Below are 23,648 nucleotides of genomic sequence, written 5' to 3'. Positions count from 1 at the left end.
ACATGGGAAGACTTTTCTGGCCTCTCAACCTGCCAGCTCACATCTTAAAACTCTCTGGGAGGAGAGTGCAAAGGTGTGAGTTGGGAGAAAACAAATAGCATGTCCATGGTCCCCGCCCTTGATGAGTTTTCTGTCTAACTAGGCAGAAAAGCCATATAGACAGATTCCATGGTTAGGATTCAATTGCAGTAAAAATTCCGAAAAGGGGAAAAGATCTCTGTGAGCTGGAATAGGTTAGAGAGGCTTTATGGAGAAGTTTGGCAACCTGTATTTCTAGGAAGTCTCAACACTTAATCTCTGATAATCAGGGATCTCAATGGATTGGGGTATGTTCTACCTTTTAGCCAAAAACTAATTTCTAAAGTAAATATTTGGACTTTTTCAGAGGCTCCACTTCTAGAGTCAGCTCAGTCCCTGCCTTCCCACACCTTCCAACACACATCCACCTAGCTGAGGGCGGTGACCATCCTGGTCACACTCTGTCCCAGGTCTTGACACTTCCTTCTGTCCTGCTGGTGGGAAGGGGAGGGGGGGTCACTCGCCCACCCAGGAGCTGGGGTGGGACCTGAGGGGTGTGTGCCCTCACTGGCAGTGGTGTGCGCCCCGGGATAGACCCCATCATCTAGGCAAGTGGCACTGTGGAGCCAACATACTTGTTTGGAGCGTACTCCTTGTGCCGGTTGGGCCTGCTCGTGGATCTGGAGGCAGAGGGATGTGGGCTCCAGAACCGGGCTTCCCGAGCCTGCATCTCCGCACCACTTTCTAAGTGCAGCCAGTGCTTGGCCAGGTCACCAGCCCACCTCCCGTGAGATGAGGCTGAGATCTCACGTGTGCTGTACGCTGCCGTGGCAAGGATTGCCCAAGACAAGAGTGTTCTTAGCACAGCATCGGGCACCTCGTGATCCTGTTGTGTAGTCACCGAGGGTGGTCACGAGGATAGTCACTTGGTCCTTGCTTGCTGGCTGGATCTGGAGCTGCAGGAGGTGAGAGGAGGGGGAAGGGGGCATGGGAATGCAGGAGGAGTGGCTGTTTCTGCCATCAGATAGGTTAATGGGGGTGGGAAGGGGGACCACAGAGTGCAGGCCACTGCTGTTTCAGCATCTCCTGCCCACAGACACAGTTTCCTTTTTCCTGCTGATGCTGCTAAAGTATCTCAGGCAACAGACCACCCTTACCCTCCAACTATAAATCAAGAACCCTGAGGCTGTTCAGTCCTCCCCTAGGATAGAAACCAGGCCACAGGGTAGAGTTCCCCGGGCAACTAGACCCCACGGCTTCCTTTGCATTCCCCAAACCCGCCAAGTCTAGGTAGGTGACTCCTTGAGCAAAAACCCTCTAGAGTTTTGGAAAAGATCGGATGAGAAATGACAGTGAGAATGGCCGGATGCTGGTGGAGAGGCAGAAAGAACCTGCTGTAACTGGCTTGCCTTCTCAGAGCCTGAAGGGAGTGAAGGGGGGAGGAGAGCGAGAGAGAAGGAACTGCAGATTTGGCTCCAGCTTATGCAACTGCAGCTGCCACTTTGAGTTATTCTATTATTTAGGTCAAAGCTGATTATTCACTGCTGAGTCAGCAACATATCCCTAGCCACCAGGCAGTAAAAAAAGAAAGTCTTTTATATTTTAATTAAATGAAAAGCCTTTCTCCCTTCTCCAGAGCAAGTATGTTAGTGGGAGGAGGGAGTTAGGAAGCAGGGGAATGGGAGGGATTAGAACTTAGTTTTGGTACCTTCCTTTTGTGATTTGCTTGGGTATTTCTCTTTTCTTTCTTTCTCTCTCTCTCTCTACCCCTCCCCCTCCCTTCCTCCCTCCCTCCCTTCCTTCCTTCCTTTCTTATTTCATAAATAAGTGACTATATTCTCTAAGTAAGAGTCAAGTAATATATAAAGAGAGTTGACCAGGAAAGCGTCCTCTTATCTTTACCCCTCTCCCCTGCCCAGGAGCCCTGGTAACAGTGGATAGGTATCCTAATAATTCTAAGTAAAATGCACCTCTCAGCACACACATCTGGGTATATAGACATACATTTTGACAAGTTATTTCTGCAGCTTGCACTTTTATCCTTTAGCTACATCTTGTGGCTACTACCTGAGTTTCTAGTTATAAACAAAGTGGTCCCAGTGACACAGAAGGAGTGCCAGGTGTTCTGGGGTCCCCCATTTGTATATCCTGCTCCCTAACTATGGGTTTTCCTTCTGTTTGTCCCCCCTCTCTTGGGGACTGGGCCACCTTTCACTCGGGCAGCTCCCGACCTCCTTCCTCTCTTTGGGGGCTGGGGTCACATCCAGCATCTGAATTAGAATCTTTTCTTCTCATTCAAGTCCCCCTCTTCCTGAATGCCTTGTACAAAAGAAGCTCCTTCTCCTTTCTTGCCCTGAGGAGAAAGGAGTACCCTGCATGCATTTCACAAGCAAAAAAAAAAAAAAAAAAAAAAGCTTCTTATCTTGTTTTCTATCTTTCTACTATGATTCCGAAGAGGCTAGTTTTCCAGGGCTTCAGATTTCTCCTCCTTCCTTGAGTGATTTGGAAGGTTAAGGATTTCACTGTAGGTATTACTTTTAACCCTGAGTTGCTTTGCAATTCCTCTTCAGGAAGTTTCCAGATGCATGATGCATGATGCTTTGGTAGATACCTGTGTGTGTTGTTTTGCAAATCTCTTACAAATTAATCCCTTGACATCAGAGTGTTCAACAGTCCTTCCTAACTTCTAAATCCCTTACTCTCAGTTCATTTTCCTTTGAGGTTTCATATTCTCGAGCCCCAAACGTCTCATTCCCATGCACTAAACATATCACCTCAGGTACCTGGACAGTGTTGTCTTCTTGCCCTCCCCTGGTCCCCAAAGAGTGCTGTGCGTGTCTCATCAGCCTTGTATATATTGTTGAGAAGGAAGAAATTTTTCTCTACCCTTCTAGGTTCTTCTGGCTGGTCTAAGAATTAAATTGACACGAGACAGATTAACGAGAAAAAATCAAACAAAAGTTTAATAACAACTATACTTAGAAGAGACCCAGAAAAACTGAGTAACTCGCCAAAATAGTCAAAACCCTCACCTTAAATACCACCTTCAGCTAAAGACAAAAGAGAATGTTGGGGTAGAGGTTTGGGATTTCAAAGGGAGGAAGGTAATTGACATGAAAATGAAAAGCAAATGTTTGGTAAAAAATGTTTGCTGAGCCATGTGGAGACAATGGGGCAGAGAGTGGACTCTAATCTTTAATCTCCCCGCCACCCAGCCCACATTTTGCTGATATCTCTGGTGATAGCACTACTCCAGGAACAGGTCCTCTATCTAAATTCTTTTTAGGCAGTTGTGGGGGAAGGGCAAAATTTCTTCCTGAGTCTTTTGGGCCTTGATTGTTTTCAGCTTGAACTAATCTGCATGCCAGAGACATTTTGGGGTGGCACATTTTGGTCCCCTACAGTCTCGCCTTCGAAACTTCTAGAATTGTCACAGTCCAAAAGTTGAGTTGATAGATTGCTTTATATCTCGTCGAACGAGTCTCTTAGTCCTGACAACAGGTCACTTCAGTTACTCGTTTCAGGAGGTGGGGATGCAGGTGGGCACTCAAAGTTAGGCCTACAGGGTATAAGCAACCAGGTATTTAATAAGAGGCATTTCTGTGGAGACAAAGAAAAATAGAGGTTAATGGTTGAAGCAAATTATAAACCCAGTGTCTGAGTCCTGAGAGTTGCCAGCTGAGATTTCTAGATGTTAGGCTCAAAGCATCTTTTGCAGTTTGAAATCTCTTGTGATGTCATCTGGTGTTCAGGTAAACTTCCTGAGTGGCTTACAAAGCAATAGGCACAAAGATTGTCTAAACGTGGGTTATTGTGGTGATCTTGCTTAAGTTTATATCAGGTTGTTCAGTTACAGTTTGTAGGGCTTCAAGAAAAGGACAGCTTTAGTTCTCGATAATTTCAAGTCAAAAGTGAGAGAAAAATTGAAAATGTAAGCTTGGAGAGTTGTAGCCAAATATTTGAGGAAACTAGAAGAATTCAGGATCCAGTCCAGTTTACAGGTAGAAAAACAAAACCTCAAAGAAGATTAACAGAATTAGAATCTAATATCCGTAAGCATGTATTATAGTTTCTATTGAAACATAATTTTTTCTCTCTCTAAAATCACCTTCATCTTTACCAAAGATAGCCAAATTAAGACTCATTTGTTTGTAAAATAAATTTAATTTTATTAAACTTGGCCTGATTGTTTACATAACTCCAGGCCTTTTAAAATATGCTTTGCTGGAACTGTTCATAAGGAATTGCCAGATTGAACTTTTAATTGCCTCTCGAGGCCAGGAAGCCGCACCAAGGACATGACATTAGATTCACCCTGTAATACCTATGAATTTGGGTGAATTTTTCTCTCCTTGAGGTTCTCAAAATTACCTTGAGGTTCTTGTGCCTGCCAGGAAGGAACTTTCCTTACTCACCTGGTAAAGCTGCTGGGAACCCTGAAGGCAAGGTACCAGGTTGTTTTTCCAAGGGGCTTTATGGCTCCATGAAGTCAACCTTAGTTCTTTAAATCTGTCTGGTCACATCTAATTCTATGTATGTCTCTCTCAAATATGACAATCCAGTCAAAGCCCTGGTAATATAACCAATATTTCTTTTTAAAAAAAAAAAATTATTTATTTATTTATTTTGGCTGTGCTGGGTCTTAGCTGCAGCACTCGGGATCTTTGTTGTGGCATGCGGACTTCTTAGTTACAGCATGTGGACTCCTTCCTTAGTTGCAGCATGTGGACTCTTAGCTGCGGCATGCATGCGGGGTCTAGTTCCCCAACCAGGAATTGAACGTGGGCCCCCTGTGTTGGGAGCTCAGTGTCTTACCCACTGGACCACCAGGGAAGTCCCATAACCAATATTTCTAATTGTATCATGTTATAAGGAGAACAGATTCTTACTGAACTTATACAAATAACTATATTGCCATGAAAATAAGAGTACTCACTGAGTTTCCAAATTTTAGAGACATCAGGTAGGGAGAAAAAAGATAATTGTTTCGTCTTTGTTAAGCAGTTGTAAACTGTTATACCAGTAGTTTTTTGATTGGCAAACTTATGAATGCATATCATAATTTCTAAACCATACATTTCCTCATAACATAATGCTTTTTTTTCAGTGTGGTACAAGACATGTTTTTAATAAATGTAAACTTCTTTAGTTTTTCTGTAATAAGACAGAAGTAGGTAAACTTAGACTTCTTTAGCAGTTAATGTTTCAGTATTTTATCTTATTTGGAAGTGATCTAGACATTCAGTGAATCCCCATCATTTAACTTAGCAAAACTCCAAAGTTTTAAATTACTAAAAGATTTGGAGAAACCATTTTTAAGTGGACATACCATAAAACATAATAATTATTAAAGAGTTCACCTAAAAACTGCTATCCCATTTACATTTATTTAATTTACTTGTTTCCAACAATTAATGTTTAGATTACCCATGAAAACTTCCTGAGACATTAGACAAAGTCAACCATCATGCCAAGCTATTTTTCTTTTCTTTTTTTTTTTTAATTAATTAATTTATTTATCTTTGGCTGCGTTGGGGCTTCGTTGCTGTGCGTGGGCTTTCTCTAGTTGTGGCAAGCGGGGGCTACTCTTTGTTGCGGTGTGCGGGCTTCTCATTGTGGTGACTTCCCTTGTTGCAGAGCTCAGCTCCTAGGCATGTGGGCTTCAGTAGTTGCAGAACGTGGGCTCAGTAGTTGTGGCACGTAGGCCCTAGAGTGCATGGGCTTCAGTAGTTGTGGCATGTGGGCTCAGTAGTTGTGGCGCACGGGCTCTAGGGCACGCAGGCTTCAGTAGTTGTGGCTCGTGGGCTCTAGAGCGCAGGCTTAGTAGTTGTGGCGCACGGGCTTAGTTGCTCCATGGCATGTGGGATCTTCCCAGATAAGGGATCAAACCCGTGTCCCCTGCATTGGCAGGCGGATTCTTAACCACTATGCCACCAGAGAAGTCCCTGTGCTTAATTTTCTTTAAGCCAACTAAATGGAGCTCTTTTACAAATTAATTTTGGCAATACCACTTGGAGGTAGAAAATACCACACATCTATAACACATGTATATAGACATATACAAACACGCAAACAGACACAGAGACCCCATAGTCCCATTTCAAAATTTCAGCCATGAATTGGGTACAGTTATACAAAATCCACTCAATTGGGTTTCTGGCAGGTGGAACAAATCAGGGTCACCTGTTTAAGTGGATTTCCAAGGAAAAAAGAAACTGCAAATCCATCAGTTAATTACCATACTGAGCTCCTACATTGAGTGGAGGTGAGGCATTATTTATACAGAGTCTTGGAAGAGATTAAAGGCTAGTGAAAAGATGGGTGTACAAACAAATAATTACAATATAATGTGATGACAAAAAAATGAACCACACAAGAGAAAGGTGCTTCGGAGTTGGGACAGGAGTGCTAGGGAAGGTTCCCAGACTGAGCTGAGTCTGGAAAGGTAAGTAGGCAGTCTCCAGGTGGACATACAATAGAACAGCCAGCTAGAGGGAAGAGCATGGGCCAGACTTGGAGTCAAGAAAGAAATGAGTCGTTGGAGAAAAGCAAGTACTTCTGTGTGGGTGAGGCCTAGGAGAGAGACGGGAGATAAGGCAGAAGAGGTGAGTACGAGCCAGATCGTAAAGGATTCTACATATCATGCAGAGAAGAGCAGACTTCATCCAAGGAACCACCGAAGGAGTTTGTGCAGTGGAGTAACATGATTAGTTTCACATTTGAGTGAAGAAGACCGTGACACTTGAAGCAGGGAGACGAGTCAGCAGGCTAAGCATTTTTCCAGGCCAAAGAGGTGGTGGCCCAAAATAAAAACGAAGTTACAAGGTGACCAAAACAAGAAAGGATTAGAAGTAGAATCAGCCGGCCGTGTCGACTGATTGACTACTAAGAGGGAGAAATCTAGTTGATCTACAAATCAAAATTAAAGAAGTTTCAAATGAAATATGTTTCTACTTAACTGTCTCCAGCATTTGTGTTGAGCAGTTACCAATGCTTTCTCTCTATTTCTGCCTTCCACGTCCTCTCCAAATCCCTGAGATGCTGAGCAGGTCTTTGGTTGGAAGTCTTCCTCAGGGTGGTTACCCCAGGATGCTGGTCAAAAGCCCGCTCTGGAACAGAAGGGGAGTGGGACCCTGGGGAAGCCTTATATAAATGAGAATCACAGCACTTTGTTCATTCAGCAAACATTTATCAAGGGCCATGATGTGCTCGGCACTGTTCTTGGCCCTGAGAATTGGGGCATGAGATAGCTGGAATTTTTTAGACCTGGGCTGGAAAAGTAATGAGTAGGAACTAAAGGGGGCTCCCCCAGGTAGCACAGCAGGCTGTGTCCTGTCTCCCCTGCTTTCCCTGTGTCTTCCGTTTTTCTCTTCTCCCCCACCCCAGCTCAGGAGCCGTGTTTAGCTAATGCTGAAGAATTACTCAGCTCTTGGAAATTGCTGAGCTGGGTGTTTGGGCTTCTTGGCTGAACTAAGTACTGGATGGTGATTCAGCAGAAACTTCAGGTCCAACAACTGGCAGGGAGGGATCAGGATAAGAAGGAAGGGTAAGAGGAGCCAGGAAGGGAAGGGAAGGGGGTGGGGCAGCATGGGCAGGCGCTTAGCTGGAAGTGTCCAGGTCGAGCTGTGTGAATCAGGATGTCCAGAAGCTCCAGAGCGTCTGTGCACCCCTCCTCCGCTGCTTGTTTGTCCTTGGAGGAGAGAGGCCCTTCCAAAGGTTCAGCACATCTCTCCTTAGAGGGCCTTCTTAGATTTCTAAAACATTGCCAGTGCTTCAAGATGAAAAGGGCTGGAGAAGGGAAAACTTGCTGTAGTCTGGTAGGTAAGATCTGTTTCAGAGCCCCACTGTGCACCTTACGGGAGCTGGAATCAGGGCTTAGTTTATAGGGAAGAGCTGCTTTGACTTTGTTGTTGTTGTTGCTTTGTTCTGATGTTTTTGTCTTTCACCAGTCAAGTTATTTACTCATACAATAATGCCAGCCTTTGTTGTGGGTAGGCAGAGACTTGAGACTTTATAACTCGGCTCCTGATCCCATATGAAAAATGTCTTGGCCCTGGGTGAGCCCGGAAGGATTCTAGAGAGCTGGCTCTGTGTCTCTACTCCTACCTCAATTTCCTCCCAGGCTCTCTGAGGCCTATGAGGAGGAAAGATAGCTCAGGCTGGCCTGTGTGGGCAGAACTGGAACCTTATCCAAGTCTCAGGATTGTGTGCCTTAGAACTCAGATAGGGCTCCGGTGTTTTCTTTGCCTATCAGTGCCTTCTGGCAGCCGGCAATGGTTACCTCCTAGATCTGGAACCGGCTGAGGTTAGGCAGGCTAAGGGAAGCAGCGTTTCCACAATTAGAAACACGTGCCCAGTGCCTTCTAAGGAGCCGCCTCCAGCCTATCACAGAGGAAAGTGCTGCCACACCCGCCGCGGCAGGTGGGAGCTCGCGCGCTGCTGGGCGCAGGCACCACCCTGAGGACTGGTCGGAGGGGCATCACCTCGCCCCTTTTGCTCCAGGTCCAGAGGGAGGGAGTCAGGGGGAGCTGGCCAGAGCATGGCAGAAGGCGGAGAAATGCATGCCCCAGCAAAAGGGGAGACTAATAAACCAGCGCTTCTGGCTGGCCCACGACCCAGGTGAAATTTATAGCTGCTTCAGAGGGCTGGGGAACTCCATCCCGGAAAGGTGCTTATTTTGAAGCTCTGGAGGGGAACAGGGTGTTCTGATTTCTACCAAGTGGCGTCACTAGTTTCCCTTTCAGCAGCTATCTGCTTTAATACATTCCATCTTTCTTTTTTCTGTCCTGGCCTTCTCTCTCTATTATGCTCCTTTCAAGCTCACTCTCTCTCACTCGTAATGGTGTGTATTCTTCCTCCTCTTCCTTCCTCCCCCGTGTTGTCTCTCATGCTCACTCTTTTCCTCTGTTCTTCACCATCTGTCTTTATGGACTTTGGCAAGTCTGGGCATTTTTACTGCCTGTTTTCTCTTATCTGAAAAGACAAAGAAAGCCCTGGTTCTGGAAATGCTAAAGGAAAACAAGCCTTTCCAAGCTGCCTCCAGTTCACTCCTAGGAATGAGCCAGCAATACCAAGAAATCCAAATGGAGTTCCTGGAGTTGGAGGGAAATCTGATGGTGACATTGATAAGGGACCAGAGGAGGGGACACAAGGCAGAAAAGCAAGTCTGCTTGTGGGAAATAATTTTCCAAAACCCTGGGGGCAATGAACACAATGCTCCTGGATCCTGAGGGGCGGCCATCCTGGTCTTCCCCTTTTTCACACAGGCATCTTACTTCCTGCCGCCCAGAAAGCAATCTGGCCAGCATCTTCAGATGACAGACTCAGAGCCCCTAGTGGCACTGTCAGCAGTGACCATAGGTACCACTGACAGGAGCAAGGGAGAGAGAGGATGTGGGAATGGGAGAAGGGAAAGAAGGGTGATGTGCATATGGTACAAGAAAGGCTGGTGTAGTGGCAGAATAAGCAACTGGGAATTGGTGGGGATGCGGGAGCAGGGGTCCCAAGGGGGGCAGTCCTGTCTTTGGCACTAATAGCGGGGGTCTTCACTCACATATAAGATGAGGTTCTGGGTCTCTCTGACTGCCCGTGAGGCTGGAAATGTGCCTCTGGGTAGTAGGGTGCAGACCTCTCCCTCCAGTACCAAGAGCTGTCTGCAAATGAGCCCCAACCAGGTCATTCTAATCAGCACTGTTCTTATAACAATCAATCCAGCCTCCTGGGCTTCCCTGGTGGCACAGTAGTTAAAAATCCGTCTGCCAATGCAGGGGACACGGGTTTGAGCCCTGGTCCGGGAAGATCCCACATGACATGGAGCAACTAAACCCACGAGCCACAACAACTGAGCCTGCATGCCACAACTACTGAAGCCCGTGCTCCTAGAGCCCATGCTCCGCAACAAGAAAAGCCACCACAATGAGAAGCCCGCACACCACAACAAAGAGTAGCCCCCGCTTGCTGCAACTAGAGAAAGCCCGTGCACAGCAACAAAGACCCAACACAACCAAAAATAAATAAATAAAAATCCAGCCCCCTATCCAAATGGCCCCTTCCTGACTTTCACCCGTCAGACCAGACCAGTGTGGTTCATGGAGCAGAAGCTGGCTTGGCGAAAAGAATGAGTTTGGTTTGGGGACCCATGTGGGAAAGTGTTCATTGGCCCTCTGATGAAGACACAAAATGACCCTTTGCCAACCCAACTCAGCAAGAAGCCAAAGTCTTGTGTCCAGAAGCAAGGGAGGACCTGAAGACGGTCATCCAGTGGTCACTGAGGGATAGCCTGTGCTTTGTGAGCTTTCTCGGGGGAAGGAGAAGAAGCCATGATATGTACTCTGCCCCCAACTCTGCCTAGCATCACTGGTACTTGCCCTCCCTGCTTCATGGGGCTGTCCCACGATGTAAAAACCCTGATATTTACTCCCTAGGGAAGAACAATGGCTCCTGTGCACACTTGGTATTTTCTGACTAGATTTGTTCATCTATCCATCCTCTATTCAGTAAGCGTTAGCACCTACTGTGTGCCAGGCAGATACAGGACCTCAAGATCACCCTGGCCAGCAGAGTGTTGTTAATGGCTGTGTGCACTATTGGCTGCAGAAGAATAGGGAAGTTTCATTCTTCTCTGGGCCCGATGGGTAGAGCAGGCGCAGCAACAACAGCATTCCTTGCTTTCTGTAGGACATTCCGTCCTGCAGAATGGGTGGTGCAACTTTCTTGTGGAGACCAAGGCACAGGGACAAGCTTGAACATCTGGGCTCCTGGTTCAGTGCCTCGGCCTTATGCTTACCAGCCCCATAGTCCCCTAATCCACCTTTGTGCCCACACTTTCAGACAGCTTGGGTTGAAGGACCCCAGAGCAGGTAACTTGTGGATGAGTATCCTCCTGAGAAAAAGGTTGAAACAGATGAGAAACTGAGGCAAAGGGTCAGGGATAGAGGAAGAAGCAAGAAGGGAGAAGCAATGCAACAGTGCAAGATAGGTCCTGATGTGTGATACGGCGTCGCCGAGACCCTCCAAACCGTCCCCTTTCCCATCCACTCTGCTTTGCTGCCAGTCGTCAGCATTATCCTGAGCAAGTCGTGGCCTCTTTTTGAGTTCTAGTTTCTTAGCGTATGAACAATAAAAATAACCACTTAACGTTTTATACAGCAGCACACAGGTTACAGGGCATCCTCGTGGGATTGAAATGGACCACACTTCCATCTTATAGAGAGGGAAGGGAGGTTCAAAGAGTTTGACTGGCTTGTCCAGAGACTAAGTGACCATGCCGGGAAGGGCATCATGGCCATTGGGTTCTTCAAGTTCTAAGTTGTCTGATTCTTAGTCCGCCCAGGCTGCCAGGTCCCTCCGAGGGAGCCATCTCTGCCTCCATCCCTCCGATTTGCTCAACCCCACCGGCACCGTTACCACTTCACTCCGTATACAAGCTGATCTGAGCTCTACTTGCTTGCTGTGCACTTGAAAAAGACACCAGAAACCCACATGGTCCTCCACCCGCCAGGTGTTGCTGGGTAGAGGCGAGGGAAAGAGTGATAAAGTCACAGCCCTGGCTCTGTGAAGGTTGTAGGGACTTAAGACCAACCCCACAATCGCCTAATCCATCCTTAAAATTTTCTGAAGGAAGATTTATTTATTTATGCTAATGACTCACTGATGTTCTGTTTCAAAATGGACTAGAGAGATTGGTTTTCAAATGCCTCTTTTACCGGTAGTCTTTAATGTATTAATTTAAGGTAAAATTTCCCCCCAAATGTTGTTCCTATTCTTCCCTTCCAATACTCGTAATCCTTGGAGCTCGTGTGCCTCACCTCTGCCACTCCGTGGGGTGAACTCCACCTGGGGAAGCCGCAGAGCGCTGGGCGTCATCCACGACAAGACTGCACACAGTGGGGCCACTCTTTACCGTCTGCCGGGAGGAATGATCTCAGACTCTGGACTCCTGAGTTTGTTCATCTCTTGGCTTTCCATCGTGATATCTTTTTATGGCCTTTGATTGTAGCCTCTGGTCTGTAAAGTTAGGAGACCAACAAAACTCTGGGGGCAGACAACAAAGGACTCGTGTCTGTGAACATTGCGGCACTCCACCTGCCTCACGAGAGGTTTGTAACTCTTGGGCCTGTGGGTGTCTGTGCATCTGGGTTGCATACATGGGCCTGAAGTTGTATGGACTATGGAGGAGACGGGAGGGGAAGCTGGGATTAGATGAAGGAGGGGTATGGGGAGTCTTTTGCCCTGAATTTTTCTGAGAGGAAAAGCACAGCTTGAGTTACCCTAGGGCGTGCCTGTTTACTACTGTATTGAGTTACGGAGGGGAGGAAGAGGAGGCAGTGACTCTCTAGCCATAGGATCTGGGTGTGTGGAAGAGCTGAGATGCTGTCATGTGGTGCATGTGATGTGGAAATTCACCAACCAGGTCAGCACATTGGTGACCTCACTTTCGCTGCCCGCTCCTAGAGCTCCTCCCTCCTTCCCTCCACTTGGCGTCCTGCAAGGCCTGTGACACACACTCCTTTGGGGTCCTGGTGTGTGCTGCCTGGTTGCCTTTTTTTTTTTTTAATAAATTTATTTTATTTATTTACTTATTTTTGGCTGCGTTGGGTCTTCGTTGCCACGCGCAGGCTTTCTCTAGTTGCGGTGAGCGGGGGCTACTCTTCGTTGTGGTGCGCAGACTTCTCATTGCGGTGGCTTCTCTTGTTGCAGAGCACGGGCTCTAGGCACACGGGCTTCAGTAGTTGCGGCATGTGGACTCAATAGTTGTGGCTCTCGGGCTCTAGAGCGCAGGCTCAGGTGTTGTGGCGCACGGGCTTAGTTGCTTCGCGGCATGTGGGATCTTCCCAGACCAGGGATCGAACCCGTGTTCCCTGCATTGGCAGGCGGATTCTCAACCACTGCACCACCAGGGAAGTCCCTGCCTGGTTGCTTTTAAAAAGCTTTCCTCTTGAAGGGTATGCCCCCTGCTTTCTGGTCTTTCTGTTTGGTGTCTGGCCCGGTATTCATTTCCTATTGCTGCTGTAACAAATTACCATAAACTTAATGGCTTAAAACTACACAAATTGGGACTTTCCCGGTGGCACATTGGTTAAGAATCTGCCTGCCAATGCAGGGGGCACGGGTTCGATCCCTGGTCCGGGAAGATCCCACATGCCGTGGAACAACTAAGCCTGTGAGCCACAACTACTGAGCCTGCGCTCTAGAGCCCACGAGCCACAACTACTGAGACCGTGTGCCACAACTACTGAAGCCTGCACGCCTAGAGCCCATGTTCTGCAACAAGAGAAGCCACCACAATGAGAAGCCCGTGCACCACCACATCGAAGAGTAGCCCCAGCTCGCCACAACTAGAGAAAGCCCACGCTCAGCAACGAAGACCCAATGCAGCCAAAAATAAATAAATAAATAGATAAATTTATTTAAAAAAAAATTTTAAAACTACACAGATTTATCACCTTACAGTTCTGGAGGTCAGAAGTCCTAAACGCAAGGTGTCAACAAGGCTGTGTCCCTTCTGGAGGCTCTCCTTTGCTTGTTTCCTTGCCTTTCCCAGCTTCTAGAGGCCCTCTATATTCTTAGGCTCATGGCCCCTGTTTCCATCTTCAAAGCCAGCAGCATAGCATCTTCAAATCTCTCCCTCTCTCTCTCTCTCTTTTTTAATTGAAGTATAGTTAATTTACAATGTTGTGTTAGTTTCTGGCGTACAGCAAAGTGATTCAGTTATATGGATACTTTTTCTGATTCTTTTCCATTATAGTTTATTACAAGATATTGAAAAAAAAAGATATTGAATACAGTTCCCTGTGCTATACAGTAGGACCTTATTGTTTATTTTATATATAGTAGTGTGTATATGTTAATCCCAAACTCCTAATTTATCCCTCTTCCTCCCCTTCCCCTGTGGTAACCATAAATTTGTTTTCTGTAAACATATGGAACGCTTCACGAATTTGCGTGTCATCCTTGCGCAGGGGCCATGTTAATCTTCTCTGTATCATTCCAATTTTAGTATATGTGCTGCTGAAGCGAGCACTCAAATCTTTCTCTCTTTCTGACTTCTGTTTTCCATCATCACATTTCCTTTGTAACTCTGACCTTCCTGTCTCCCTGTTATAAGGATTCTTGTGATGACATTGGGCCCACTCAGATAATCCAGGATGACCTCCCCACCTGAAGATCCTTAATCACATTTGTGAAATTCCTTTTGTAAGGTAACATTCACAGGATTAGGATGTTGACATCTTTGGGATGGCGATTGTTCTGCCTACCACAGGTCCCATGAGTTCTGGTGTCATTGTCGGGGGAGAAGTGAAGGAGAGGCTTCATGACTCCCCAGGGATCGGAGTCTGAGGATCAGAGCTGACCTGGGGTGAGGGGTACCCTCTCTTAGGGAGCAGGAGCTTACCCAACCTCTCCACGGTGGACACGTTCCAGGTCAGCCACAGGATCTGCGCTGTCATGGCTCTGACAAGGACTCTGCATCTCTGCCAGTTCTGCAGCTTTTCCAGGGCAGGAAGCGTTGAGCCCACCTCTCCTACTTGGCAGTTGCTAGGCCCTGGGCTCTGGGCAGCTTACGAGATTTCTGAGTTCTGAGTCCCCTCCTGCTGCCTGCCTCATTTTTTTTGTCTCCCTCCCATTACGTTGACAATAAGCTTTTCAAACTGGGCAGATTAAGTAACCAACCCCTGACTTCAGCATCTTCTTGAAGTCTCATCTTCTTGATGAGAAGATGAGACTTTTCACCCACCCCCAGCTTTTTTTTAAAGCCAGGAAACAGAAAGAAAAAGAGAGGAGAAAATGCCCAAGAAATACACAGAAGGCTGGTATTCCATGGGGCTGTACCACCCCCATGGCCAGATTATAATGGACAAGGACCAGAGTCTTATGCCTTCTTGTTTATTTTGTCCAGCTAGCCCCAAATTATAAAATCCTCTGTATTGCTAGGGTCTTCCCCACCTACAAGAAGCATCTCTGATTTCCCTGGGCTGGGCTAGGGGCTCCTCACAGATGCCTGCCAGGTTCTATGAAGAGCTGTACTGTCACCATATTGCTTTGTGATCATCTTTTAGCTCATCCATCTCCCCTCTTACAGTGTCAACTTCCTGAGAACAGGAAGGGACTTGTGTCTTACTTATAACTCCCCGCACCAGAGTATCTAGCACTTGTAGGCTCTTCATAGATGGTGGCTGGCTGGATGGATGGTTGGATGAAAACCCTCACATCTCAAGCTGCAGTGGCCACTGATCCCCATCTACATGTGGCTTCCCTGAGGTCACTGTATCTCAAGCATGCAGAACTCAAGATCTGGCTGGGAAGAGGTTGGGGACATAGCCCTCAGCAACAGAAGGGGCGCTGGGTACAGACAGACAGAGGCAGGACGCCTGAGCAGGGCAGGGGCTTGGCAAGTGTTGCCTTCACTCACTGACCTTTCCTCTCCGGATGGAGGCTCGGGTTTCAGCCTGCTGTGAGGGACGTTATCCTGTGGTACCAGGAGACTGAAAGTACCCTTTTTCTCCTCGGTCACATGCTGTGATCACCCAACTGCAGGGCAAAGGGTCAGACAGGGCCTGCAGCCGTTGTCCAAGGAGATTAGTGTCACAGGCAGCCGGTCTCCTCCACCCTAGTGTCAGGATATCTGTTTTATGTCTGAAAGATCCCCAAAAAGGCTAAAGGTCAAAGATTAGTCAAGGGCTGGGTTCTTGTGTGTATAGTCTCAGGCAGGACAGAAGACACCCACAGTAAGTTAATTTGACAAATTGTCCCTTCCTCAAACATCTCGATTCCCCCAGGAACACTGTGGAGAAGTCTTTCTGGCTGCCTGGATAAGGTCCCTTTGTGTTTTCTATGCCAGCACACAGGAAGGTGACCACATTCCTCCTCCCTGCCCTTGCCCTCTCCTCCCCTTGGTTAGGATGGTTTTCTTCTCTGCGTGATGAGATCATGATCTGGGTCCTTATTCTGTAATCCTTACCTATCCTCGAGCCACAAGGGTGTTGTTTCCTAATCTTCCTCTCGTAGATCAGTCTCCTTTACCCTTTAGTCATTATTGTTTGTATCTGTTTGAACTTCTGGGTCCCAGGGGCCTGGCCTTGTACCCAGAGGCCCTGGGGAGAAGTTGAGATTACAGGCCCAGTTGCTTGGAGTGATTTAGGTTGAACTGTTACCAGGCATGTGATCCTGAAATCCTTATTGAATTGAGCAAGATAGGGGCTTCCCTGGTGGTGCAGTGGTTGAGAATCTGCCTGCCAATGCAGGGGACACGGGTTCGAGCCCTGGTCTGGGAGGATCCCACATGCCGCGGAGCAACTAGGCCCATGAGCCACAACTACTGAGCCTGCGCGTCTGGAGCCTGTGCTCCGCAACAAGAGAGGCCGCGATAGTGAGAGGCCCGCGCACGGTGATGAAGAGTGCCCCCGCTTGCCGCAACTGGAGAAAGCCCTCGCACAGAAACGAAGACCCAACACAGCCAAAAATAATTAATTAATTAATTAATTAATTAATTAAAAAGGAATATCTGCTTATAAAAAATATATATATAAAAAATATATGAAAAAGTCACAGTCCACCCTCCTAGTCTACAAGGAGACAGAGAAAAAGAAACATAATTGTAATACAAAGAAATAAGTGCCAACCTTATTAACAAAGTGGTCTGGGAGTAGAAAGGAGAGACGAACTTTGTTCCTTGCCTACAAAACGCAGCTGATACATCTTACCTGGCAGGCACCTTGTCAGGAATAAATAAAATAATAAAGACTCACAGATCAGTGACATTTGAGCTGGATCTTGAAAGCTGAGGAGCTTGCCAGGTAGAAACAGCTCAGGGAGGAAGGTTACAGATGGATAATAATGTCAGGTCCTTACCCTGCAGAAATGTTCTCAGAATCAAGTAAGGTTGGAAAGTACTTGAAAAGTAAAAGCACAGTTTCTGGATAAGGTAATGATATAACTTGATCAGCTGTTCAAGTGAAGTCAGAGGCCTGATTAGAGGCTTGAGAAGAGAGGGAGTCTCGTGCTTTTACATGTATGGCTTGTACCCTTGGAGGACTAGGGGGCGTCCTGGTCACTGTTTCAGGGGAAAGGGAAGCAAGAGGATTTTAATTTTTTTTTAAATTTATTTATCTTATTTATTTATTTTTGGCTGCTTTGGGTCTTCGCTGTTGCGCGCGGGCTTTCTCTAGTTGTGGCGAGCGGGGGCTACTCTTCGTTGCGGCGCGCGGGCTTCTCATTGCGGTGGCCTCTCCTGTTGCGGAACACAGGCTCTGGCACGCGGGCTTCAGTAGTTGTGGCACACAGGCCCAGCAGTTGTGGCTCGCGGACTCTAGAGTGCAGGCTCAGTAGCTGTGGTGCACGGGCTTAGTTGCTCCGCGGCATGTGGGATCTTCCCGGACCAGGGCTCGAACCCGCATCCCCTGCATTAGCAGGCGGATTCTTAACCACTGCACCACCAGGGAAGCCCGAGGATTTTAATTTTTTTCCCACATTCTCAAGTACTTCATAACCACCAGGAAGTTGGGTTCCCACAGCCCCTGGTCTCCGATAAGTTGCTTAAGGAGTGTGGCAGTAAAACTGCCCTACAGCTCAGCCTCTGAGCTCTCCGCCAGCCCTTGGAGGTTCCATGTTGTTGGCGTCTCTGTGGGAGCCCTGTGACTCCAAGCCCTCCATGCCACCAAAGAAGATATAGGGATGGTGGCAAATAAGCACATGAAAACATGTTCAACAGCATTAGTCTCTAGGGAAATGCAAACCAAAACCTCAGTGAAATACCACTACACATCCTTTAGAATGGTCAAACTTTTTTTTGTTTAATATTCCATTTTATGTGTGTACCACATCTTTTATTTATTTATTTATTTTATTTTGTCTCTACTGGGTCTTAGTTGCGGCATGTGGGCTTCTTAGTTGCAGCATGCATGCGGGATCTAGTTCCCCGACCAGGGGTTGAACCTGGGCCCTCTGCATTGGGAGCATGGAGTCTTACCCACTGGACCACCAAGCAAGTCCCTAGAATGGTCAGACTTTTGAAGCTGACAATACAAAATGCTGGCAAGGATGCAGAGCAACAGGACTGTGCATTGCTGGTGGGAATGCAAAATGATATAACCACTTTGGAAAACAGTTTGGCAATTTCCTATAAAGTCAAACACATTCACCATATGACCCAGGATCCTATTCCTGGGTATTTACTCAAAAGAAATGAAAACTCCCCTCAAAGACCTCTATGATCCACTCAAAGACTTCTGTGCAAGTGTTCATAGCAGCTTTATTTATAATAGCCCCAAACTGGGAGCCACCCAAATGTCTATCAGCCGGTGAATAGAAAACTAATACGTTCATATAATGGAGTACTACTTGACAATAAAAAGGAACTATTAATATACATAGCAACATGAATGGATCTCAGAAGTACCATGTTAAGTGAAATAAGCCAGACACAAAAGGCTAGATACTGTATGATTCCATTTATGTGACATTCCGGAAAAGGGACGGAAAGCAAATTGGTGGTTTCCAGAGGTAAGGGAAAGGGACTGACCTCAAAGGAGTACAGTACACAAAAGAACTTTCTGGGGTGTTGGAAATGTTCTATATAGAGGGTGTGGTAGTGATTAAACAATACATCTGTCAAATCTCATCAAACTGTACACTTAGAAAAATGAATTTTACTAAATGTAAATTATAACGTGATACACCTAAGTAACAAAGGATTCCCCTAAACCTTGTTGCCCTAAAATCAGGTTCAGGAAGATGACATCCAGGATCCTACCAGCTGTTCAGGGCTCCTCTTGAACATACAATATCTTGAAAACAGAGCCCACACTCATGCCCTGATGAGAGGCTTGATTTTTCCCCAAAGCCAGCGCCCACACTTCCATGCTCAACTTCTGGCTTCCAGCCCTGGGCAAGGGCATGTTCTGACCAAGCTCTAATTTGTGGCACGTAATCCCCATTTGTAACCCAACCTACTATCCTGGCCAAAGTTTCTGGACACTGGGGCTGAGCTTGCGGCATTTTTGGCTCGCCCATTACAGTCTCATCATCAGGAGCGAGGAGCGTTTCTACTTCTGTGCAGAGGGGTCCTGTAGCCTCCTTATGGCCCTGAGGGTATGTTTGGGGGTCTGTCATTTCAGTGCTCCTCACATGGGTCAACTGCTCCAGTGTGCGGTGGGCCACCCGGGTTCAAGACGTTTTCACAGCTGGGAAGCTCCTGGCCCTGGGCCTGATCATCGTCATGGGAGTTGTACAGATCTGCAAAGGTGGGTGTCGTCAGAGCTTGCCACCCCTTGTGTGTACACACACACCCCACAGTATCTTTGGATGTGTACACACCCTGAGATGTCCCAGTTCTCTCCTTGAATGACTTTTCTTCTTCACTTGCTTGACAAAGGGGACGAGAAACCATTTTCTCCACGGTGGCCGGGAGCTGGGCACGCCCCCCCGGTGTGCAGAGTTCAGTCCTCCCATGCTGATCTCATGGCTCCAGCACAGGTAGATGAAGATTCCAGATTTCTGGAATACTATTGCCCTTTTGTCCCAGCTCCAGGGAAGCTCCTTGTATCTTATATTTTATCTCGTCCATATCTTACAATGGGAGACAGAGGAGCTTTTTATATGTTTCAAAATTACTCATAATCTCTACAGGAGAGAGCTCTGCATTCCTGGGGCCCCTGCCAACATTCCCCATTGGATTTGGCCCTTTCCAAGCCCGAGCCTGTATTTGGTTTCCATGGGACCTGTGGCAGCACTAGACTCTGCCCAGTGTCACTGGCTCCTGGAGAAAGTCAGATGACAAACAGGGAGACCTCCCACCCACCCACAAGCTCTGGAGGCGGTGTGGGGTGCCTGGATTTTGACTCCAGGAAACATAATTAAGCTTCTGCTGTATAACATGCCTAATTATCTTCATCCGTTGGATTAAATTCTTTAGCAGGTTGTATTGTTTTTGGGAACTCAGACTTAGAGAAATCACTGGGCTGTCTTTTCAAAGATAAAGACAGCCCAGTTTTTATTGGGACCTCCTAATCTGGTCCCAGTGCTTTCTCCTGATCACTCTCATCTCGTTATTTCCTGTCCAAATCCTCGATTATGGATGAAGATGTAAAGTGTGGTCAGCTACTCAGTATCTTACTATGACCTTAATCAGCAGCCTTTCTTGAGGACCCACTGTGTGCAGGATATTGTGCTGAGGGCTGGGAAGGCCACTGAAAAGCTCCTCGCTGAAGAATCCCTGTCTTCAGGAGATCTATTCCATGAAAGGGGAGACCAAACACATGCCTTAGGAAGAGACAGGAGGATATTGACAAAGAAAGCAGAACAAGCTTGAGCTAATAATAGCATCACGGAAGCTTATGTTTGAGGGTTTGTTGTTCTTGGTGCTTTCTCCATGAAAATGTACCAACTTAGGTATGAGGGAAGGTGATCAGGAGATTGCCAGTGACTCCAATCCTGCATCTCCGAATCCCGGCAAGCCAGTTCCAATTTACCCTGCCCTGCCCAGTAACCTCCCCTGGCCTTTCTTTCCAAGGAACTCTGCCTTTTAAAAAAGGAACATTCAGAACTGTGCTTTGAACCTGAGCCGCCATTTGGACTCATCATTACCACGTCCTGGGGGGTCCTAGACCTCTACTTCTCTGCTACTTTTGGCCTCGCTTCTCCAACATGTGGCCTTCACTGGAGACCGGGGGCTGCCGAGTTCTGACGTGTCTCTCTGAGCAGCCTCCTGCCCCTGTGTCCACAGGACAGTACTTCTGGCTGGAGCCAAAGAACGCATTTGAGAATTTCCAGGAACCTGACATCGGCCTCATCGCGCTGGCTTTCCTTCAGGGCTCCTTTGCCTATGGAGGCTGGAACTTTCTAAATTACGTGACGGAGGAGCTTGTCGATCCCTACAAGTGAGTTGCAGTAGCCCAGCTCTCCCTCTTCCCCTTCAAAATCCATGGCACCTGCCACTGGAAAGAGGGAACCACAGGTCCAGTGCCTACTTCTCCCCTCAGTCCCCTTCTGACCATGACCTGGTCTATCCGGAAGAACCAGTTCATTTCTCAGGAACTTAGACCATTTGTCACCCACCCTGCCAGGAGAAAAATGATCCAGTGACTATGCCAGAGCAGGTGAAAAGCTGAAAAAAATGGTGCTGAGATAACACCACTGCCTTAGAGAATGAAATGTGCCCTGAGAGGATTCCAGGCATCTTACTCATCTGTCTCATGACAGGCAGGTTTTCGTATCTTGAGGTGTGTGTTCGGGGCGGGGTGGGGAGCGCATGGTGAAGATTCTGGTCAGGAAGAGATCAACAGGTATGGAGCATATTCCCAACCTAAGCTGTTTCATTTCCTTTCGATTATCCTGCCCATATGGAGACAAAATCCACCCCCCAGGGAGAGGGAACATCGCAGAAGGCTGCAAGGACAACTTCGTGCAGAAAGACAGAAGGCACTCCCTGGACCCCATGACGAGGCAGGTGGTCCCAGGTGCCAGGCCTTCCCCCTCTCACCTCCTCTCCCTCTACAGGAACCTTCCCAGAGCCATCTTCATCTCCATCCCACTGGTCACATTTGTGTATGTCTTTGCCAATGTCGCTTATGTCACTGCAATGTCCCCCCAGGAGCTGTTGGCATCAAACGCAGTCGCTGTGGTAAGAAATCAAACTCGGGGAGGGATAAATTAGGAGTATGGGATTAACAGATATGCACTACCATATATAAAATAGATAAACAATAAGGACCTACTGTATAGCACAGGGGACTATACTCAATATCTTGTAATAACCTATAATGGAAAAGAATCTGAAAAGGAAGGTATTTATATCTTTATATATATAGATTATATATAAATATATATATAGCTGAATCACTTTGCTGTACACCTGAAACACTGTAAATCAACTATACTTCAATTTTAAAAAAGGAAAGAAAGAAATCAAACTCACATGCCCTCAAACTGGGAATGGTGATATAGACTTGTGGGCTTAGCCCCCCTCGCTTTCCCCTGATCCATGGCTTTGTGGGACTGGAAGTCTTCTCAGGTCCTCAGGGCAGAAGCCACGTCTTCAGGTGCCCAGGAGCAATTGGATGGCCAGGATGTGATGGGCAACTACAACGGCAGAACTGAGTCATTGTCACAGACTGTATGGCCTACAAAACGGAAATATTTACTATCTGACTCTACAGAAAAAAGTTTGCTAACTCCTGATCTAGGGCACTTTAAACTTTTGTTTGTTTATTTATTTATTTATTTAGGCTGCGTTGGGTCTTTGCTGCTGCGCGCGAGCTTTCTCTAGTTGCGGGGAGCAGGGGCTACTCCTCGTTGTGGTGCGCGGGCTTCTCATTGTGGTGACTTCTCTTGTTGCGGAGCACAGGCTCTAGGTGCGTGGGCTTCAGTAGTTACGGCGCATGGGCTCAGTCGTTGTGGCTCGCGGGCTTAGTTGCTCCACGGCATGTGGGATCTTCCCGGACCGGAGCTCGAACCCATGTCCCCTGCATTGGCAGGCAGATTCTTAACCACTGAGCCACCAGGGAAGTCCTTAGGGCACTTTAAACTTTAAATATGATGATTGTATAAAGGAGATGGGCTCCTCCTCAGAAAGACATAATCTTGCACAAGACTCGCAGTTTCTCTCTGCCTCCATATCCTCACCTGGACAACTTGACTCCTTCCCTCATTAGGGAAAAGCATATGCAGTTTGTGCTCTTTGGGGAGAGATCTTACAAGTCCAAGGCATTGGGGTCCTTGATATCCGGGAAAGACCTGGGAGCCATGCAATTCCCTCATGTGGCTTCACCTGGGCCACGGCCCCACCCTGCCACTGTCATCATGGGTCTAATATCTGAAGACCATAAAAAAAGAGGCCCTCCACTGTCCCATGGCAGCCTGTTCGCATGACCACTAACCCTCCCCAGCAAGACAGCTCTTAAACACGACCCCTTCCTCATCATGTGCTATAAATTATATATAAATATAAATGTGCTATAAATCAAGCATGTACTTGGCTCAGAGAATGTAGAAAAGACTGATTCCCCAACATTTTATATCTTTTTTTTTTTTTTTTTTTTTAATTTATTTATTTATTTATTTTATTTTTGGCTATGTTGGGTCTTCATTTCTGTGCGAGGGCTTTCTCCAGTTGCAGCGAGCGGGGGCCACTCTTCATTGCGGTGCGCAGGCCTCTCACTGTCGCGGCCTCTCGTTGCGGAGCACAGGCTCCAGACGCGCAGGCTCAGTAGTTGTGGCTCACGGGCCCAGTTGCTCCGCGGCATGTGGGATCTTCCCAGACCAGGGCTCGAACCCGTGTCCCCTGCATTGGCAGGCAGATTCTCAACCACTGCGCCACCAGGGAAGCCCTCTTTTCTTTTTTTTAAATAAATTTATTTATTTATTTTTGGCTGCATTGGCTCTTCGTTGCTGTGCGCGGGCTTTTCTCTAGTTGCAGTGAGAGGGGGCTACTCTTCGTTGCGGTGCGCAGGCTTCTCATTGCGGTGGCTTCTCTTGTTGTGGAGCATGGCCTCTAGGCGCGCGGGCTTCAGTAGTTGTGGCTCGTGGGTTCTAGAGTGCAGGCTCAGTAGTTGTGGCACACGGGCTTAGTTGCTCCACGGCATGTGGGATCTTCCCGGACCAGGGATCGAACCCATGTCCCCTGCATTGGCAGG

General features: G+C 47.3%; 1 protein-coding gene and 1 non-coding gene across 4 annotated transcripts in view; one reads left to right on the top strand and one right to left on the bottom strand.

Annotated features, from left to right (window-relative positions):
- Positions 1–23,648, top strand: part of SLC7A8 (solute carrier family 7 member 8) — a 57,727-nt gene that overhangs the window by 23,512 nt on the left and 10,567 nt on the right. Inside the window, exons 1-4 of one of the 3 annotated variants that reach the window (XM_057543284.1) lie at positions 7,720–7,835; positions 19,134–19,259; positions 20,741–20,894; positions 21,514–21,637. In XM_057543284.1, coding sequence (XP_057399267.1) covers positions 19,235–19,259; positions 20,741–20,894; positions 21,514–21,637 — 303 coding nt within the window. In that variant the 5' untranslated portion in view covers positions 7,720–7,835; positions 19,134–19,234. Of the gene's footprint in view, positions 1–7,719; positions 7,836–19,133; positions 19,260–20,740; positions 20,895–21,513; positions 21,638–23,648 lie in introns of those variants that run through there. The other 2 variants (XM_007180564.3, XM_057543285.1) reach the window with 2 other exon arrangements.
- On the bottom strand, positions 13,935–14,041 carry LOC114237762 (U6 spliceosomal RNA). Its single transcript, XR_003623273.1, has one exon. It is a non-coding gene; the product is annotated as a U6 spliceosomal RNA (small nuclear RNA).

The sequence above is a fragment of the Balaenoptera acutorostrata genome, chromosome 3 (assembly GCF_949987535.1).
Source record: "Balaenoptera acutorostrata chromosome 3, mBalAcu1.1, whole genome shotgun sequence".
NCBI lineage: Eukaryota > Metazoa > Chordata > Mammalia > Artiodactyla > Balaenopteridae > Balaenoptera > Balaenoptera acutorostrata.
Note: the sequence above shows the minus strand (reverse complement) of the source record. Positions and strands in the feature narration are given on the sequence as shown.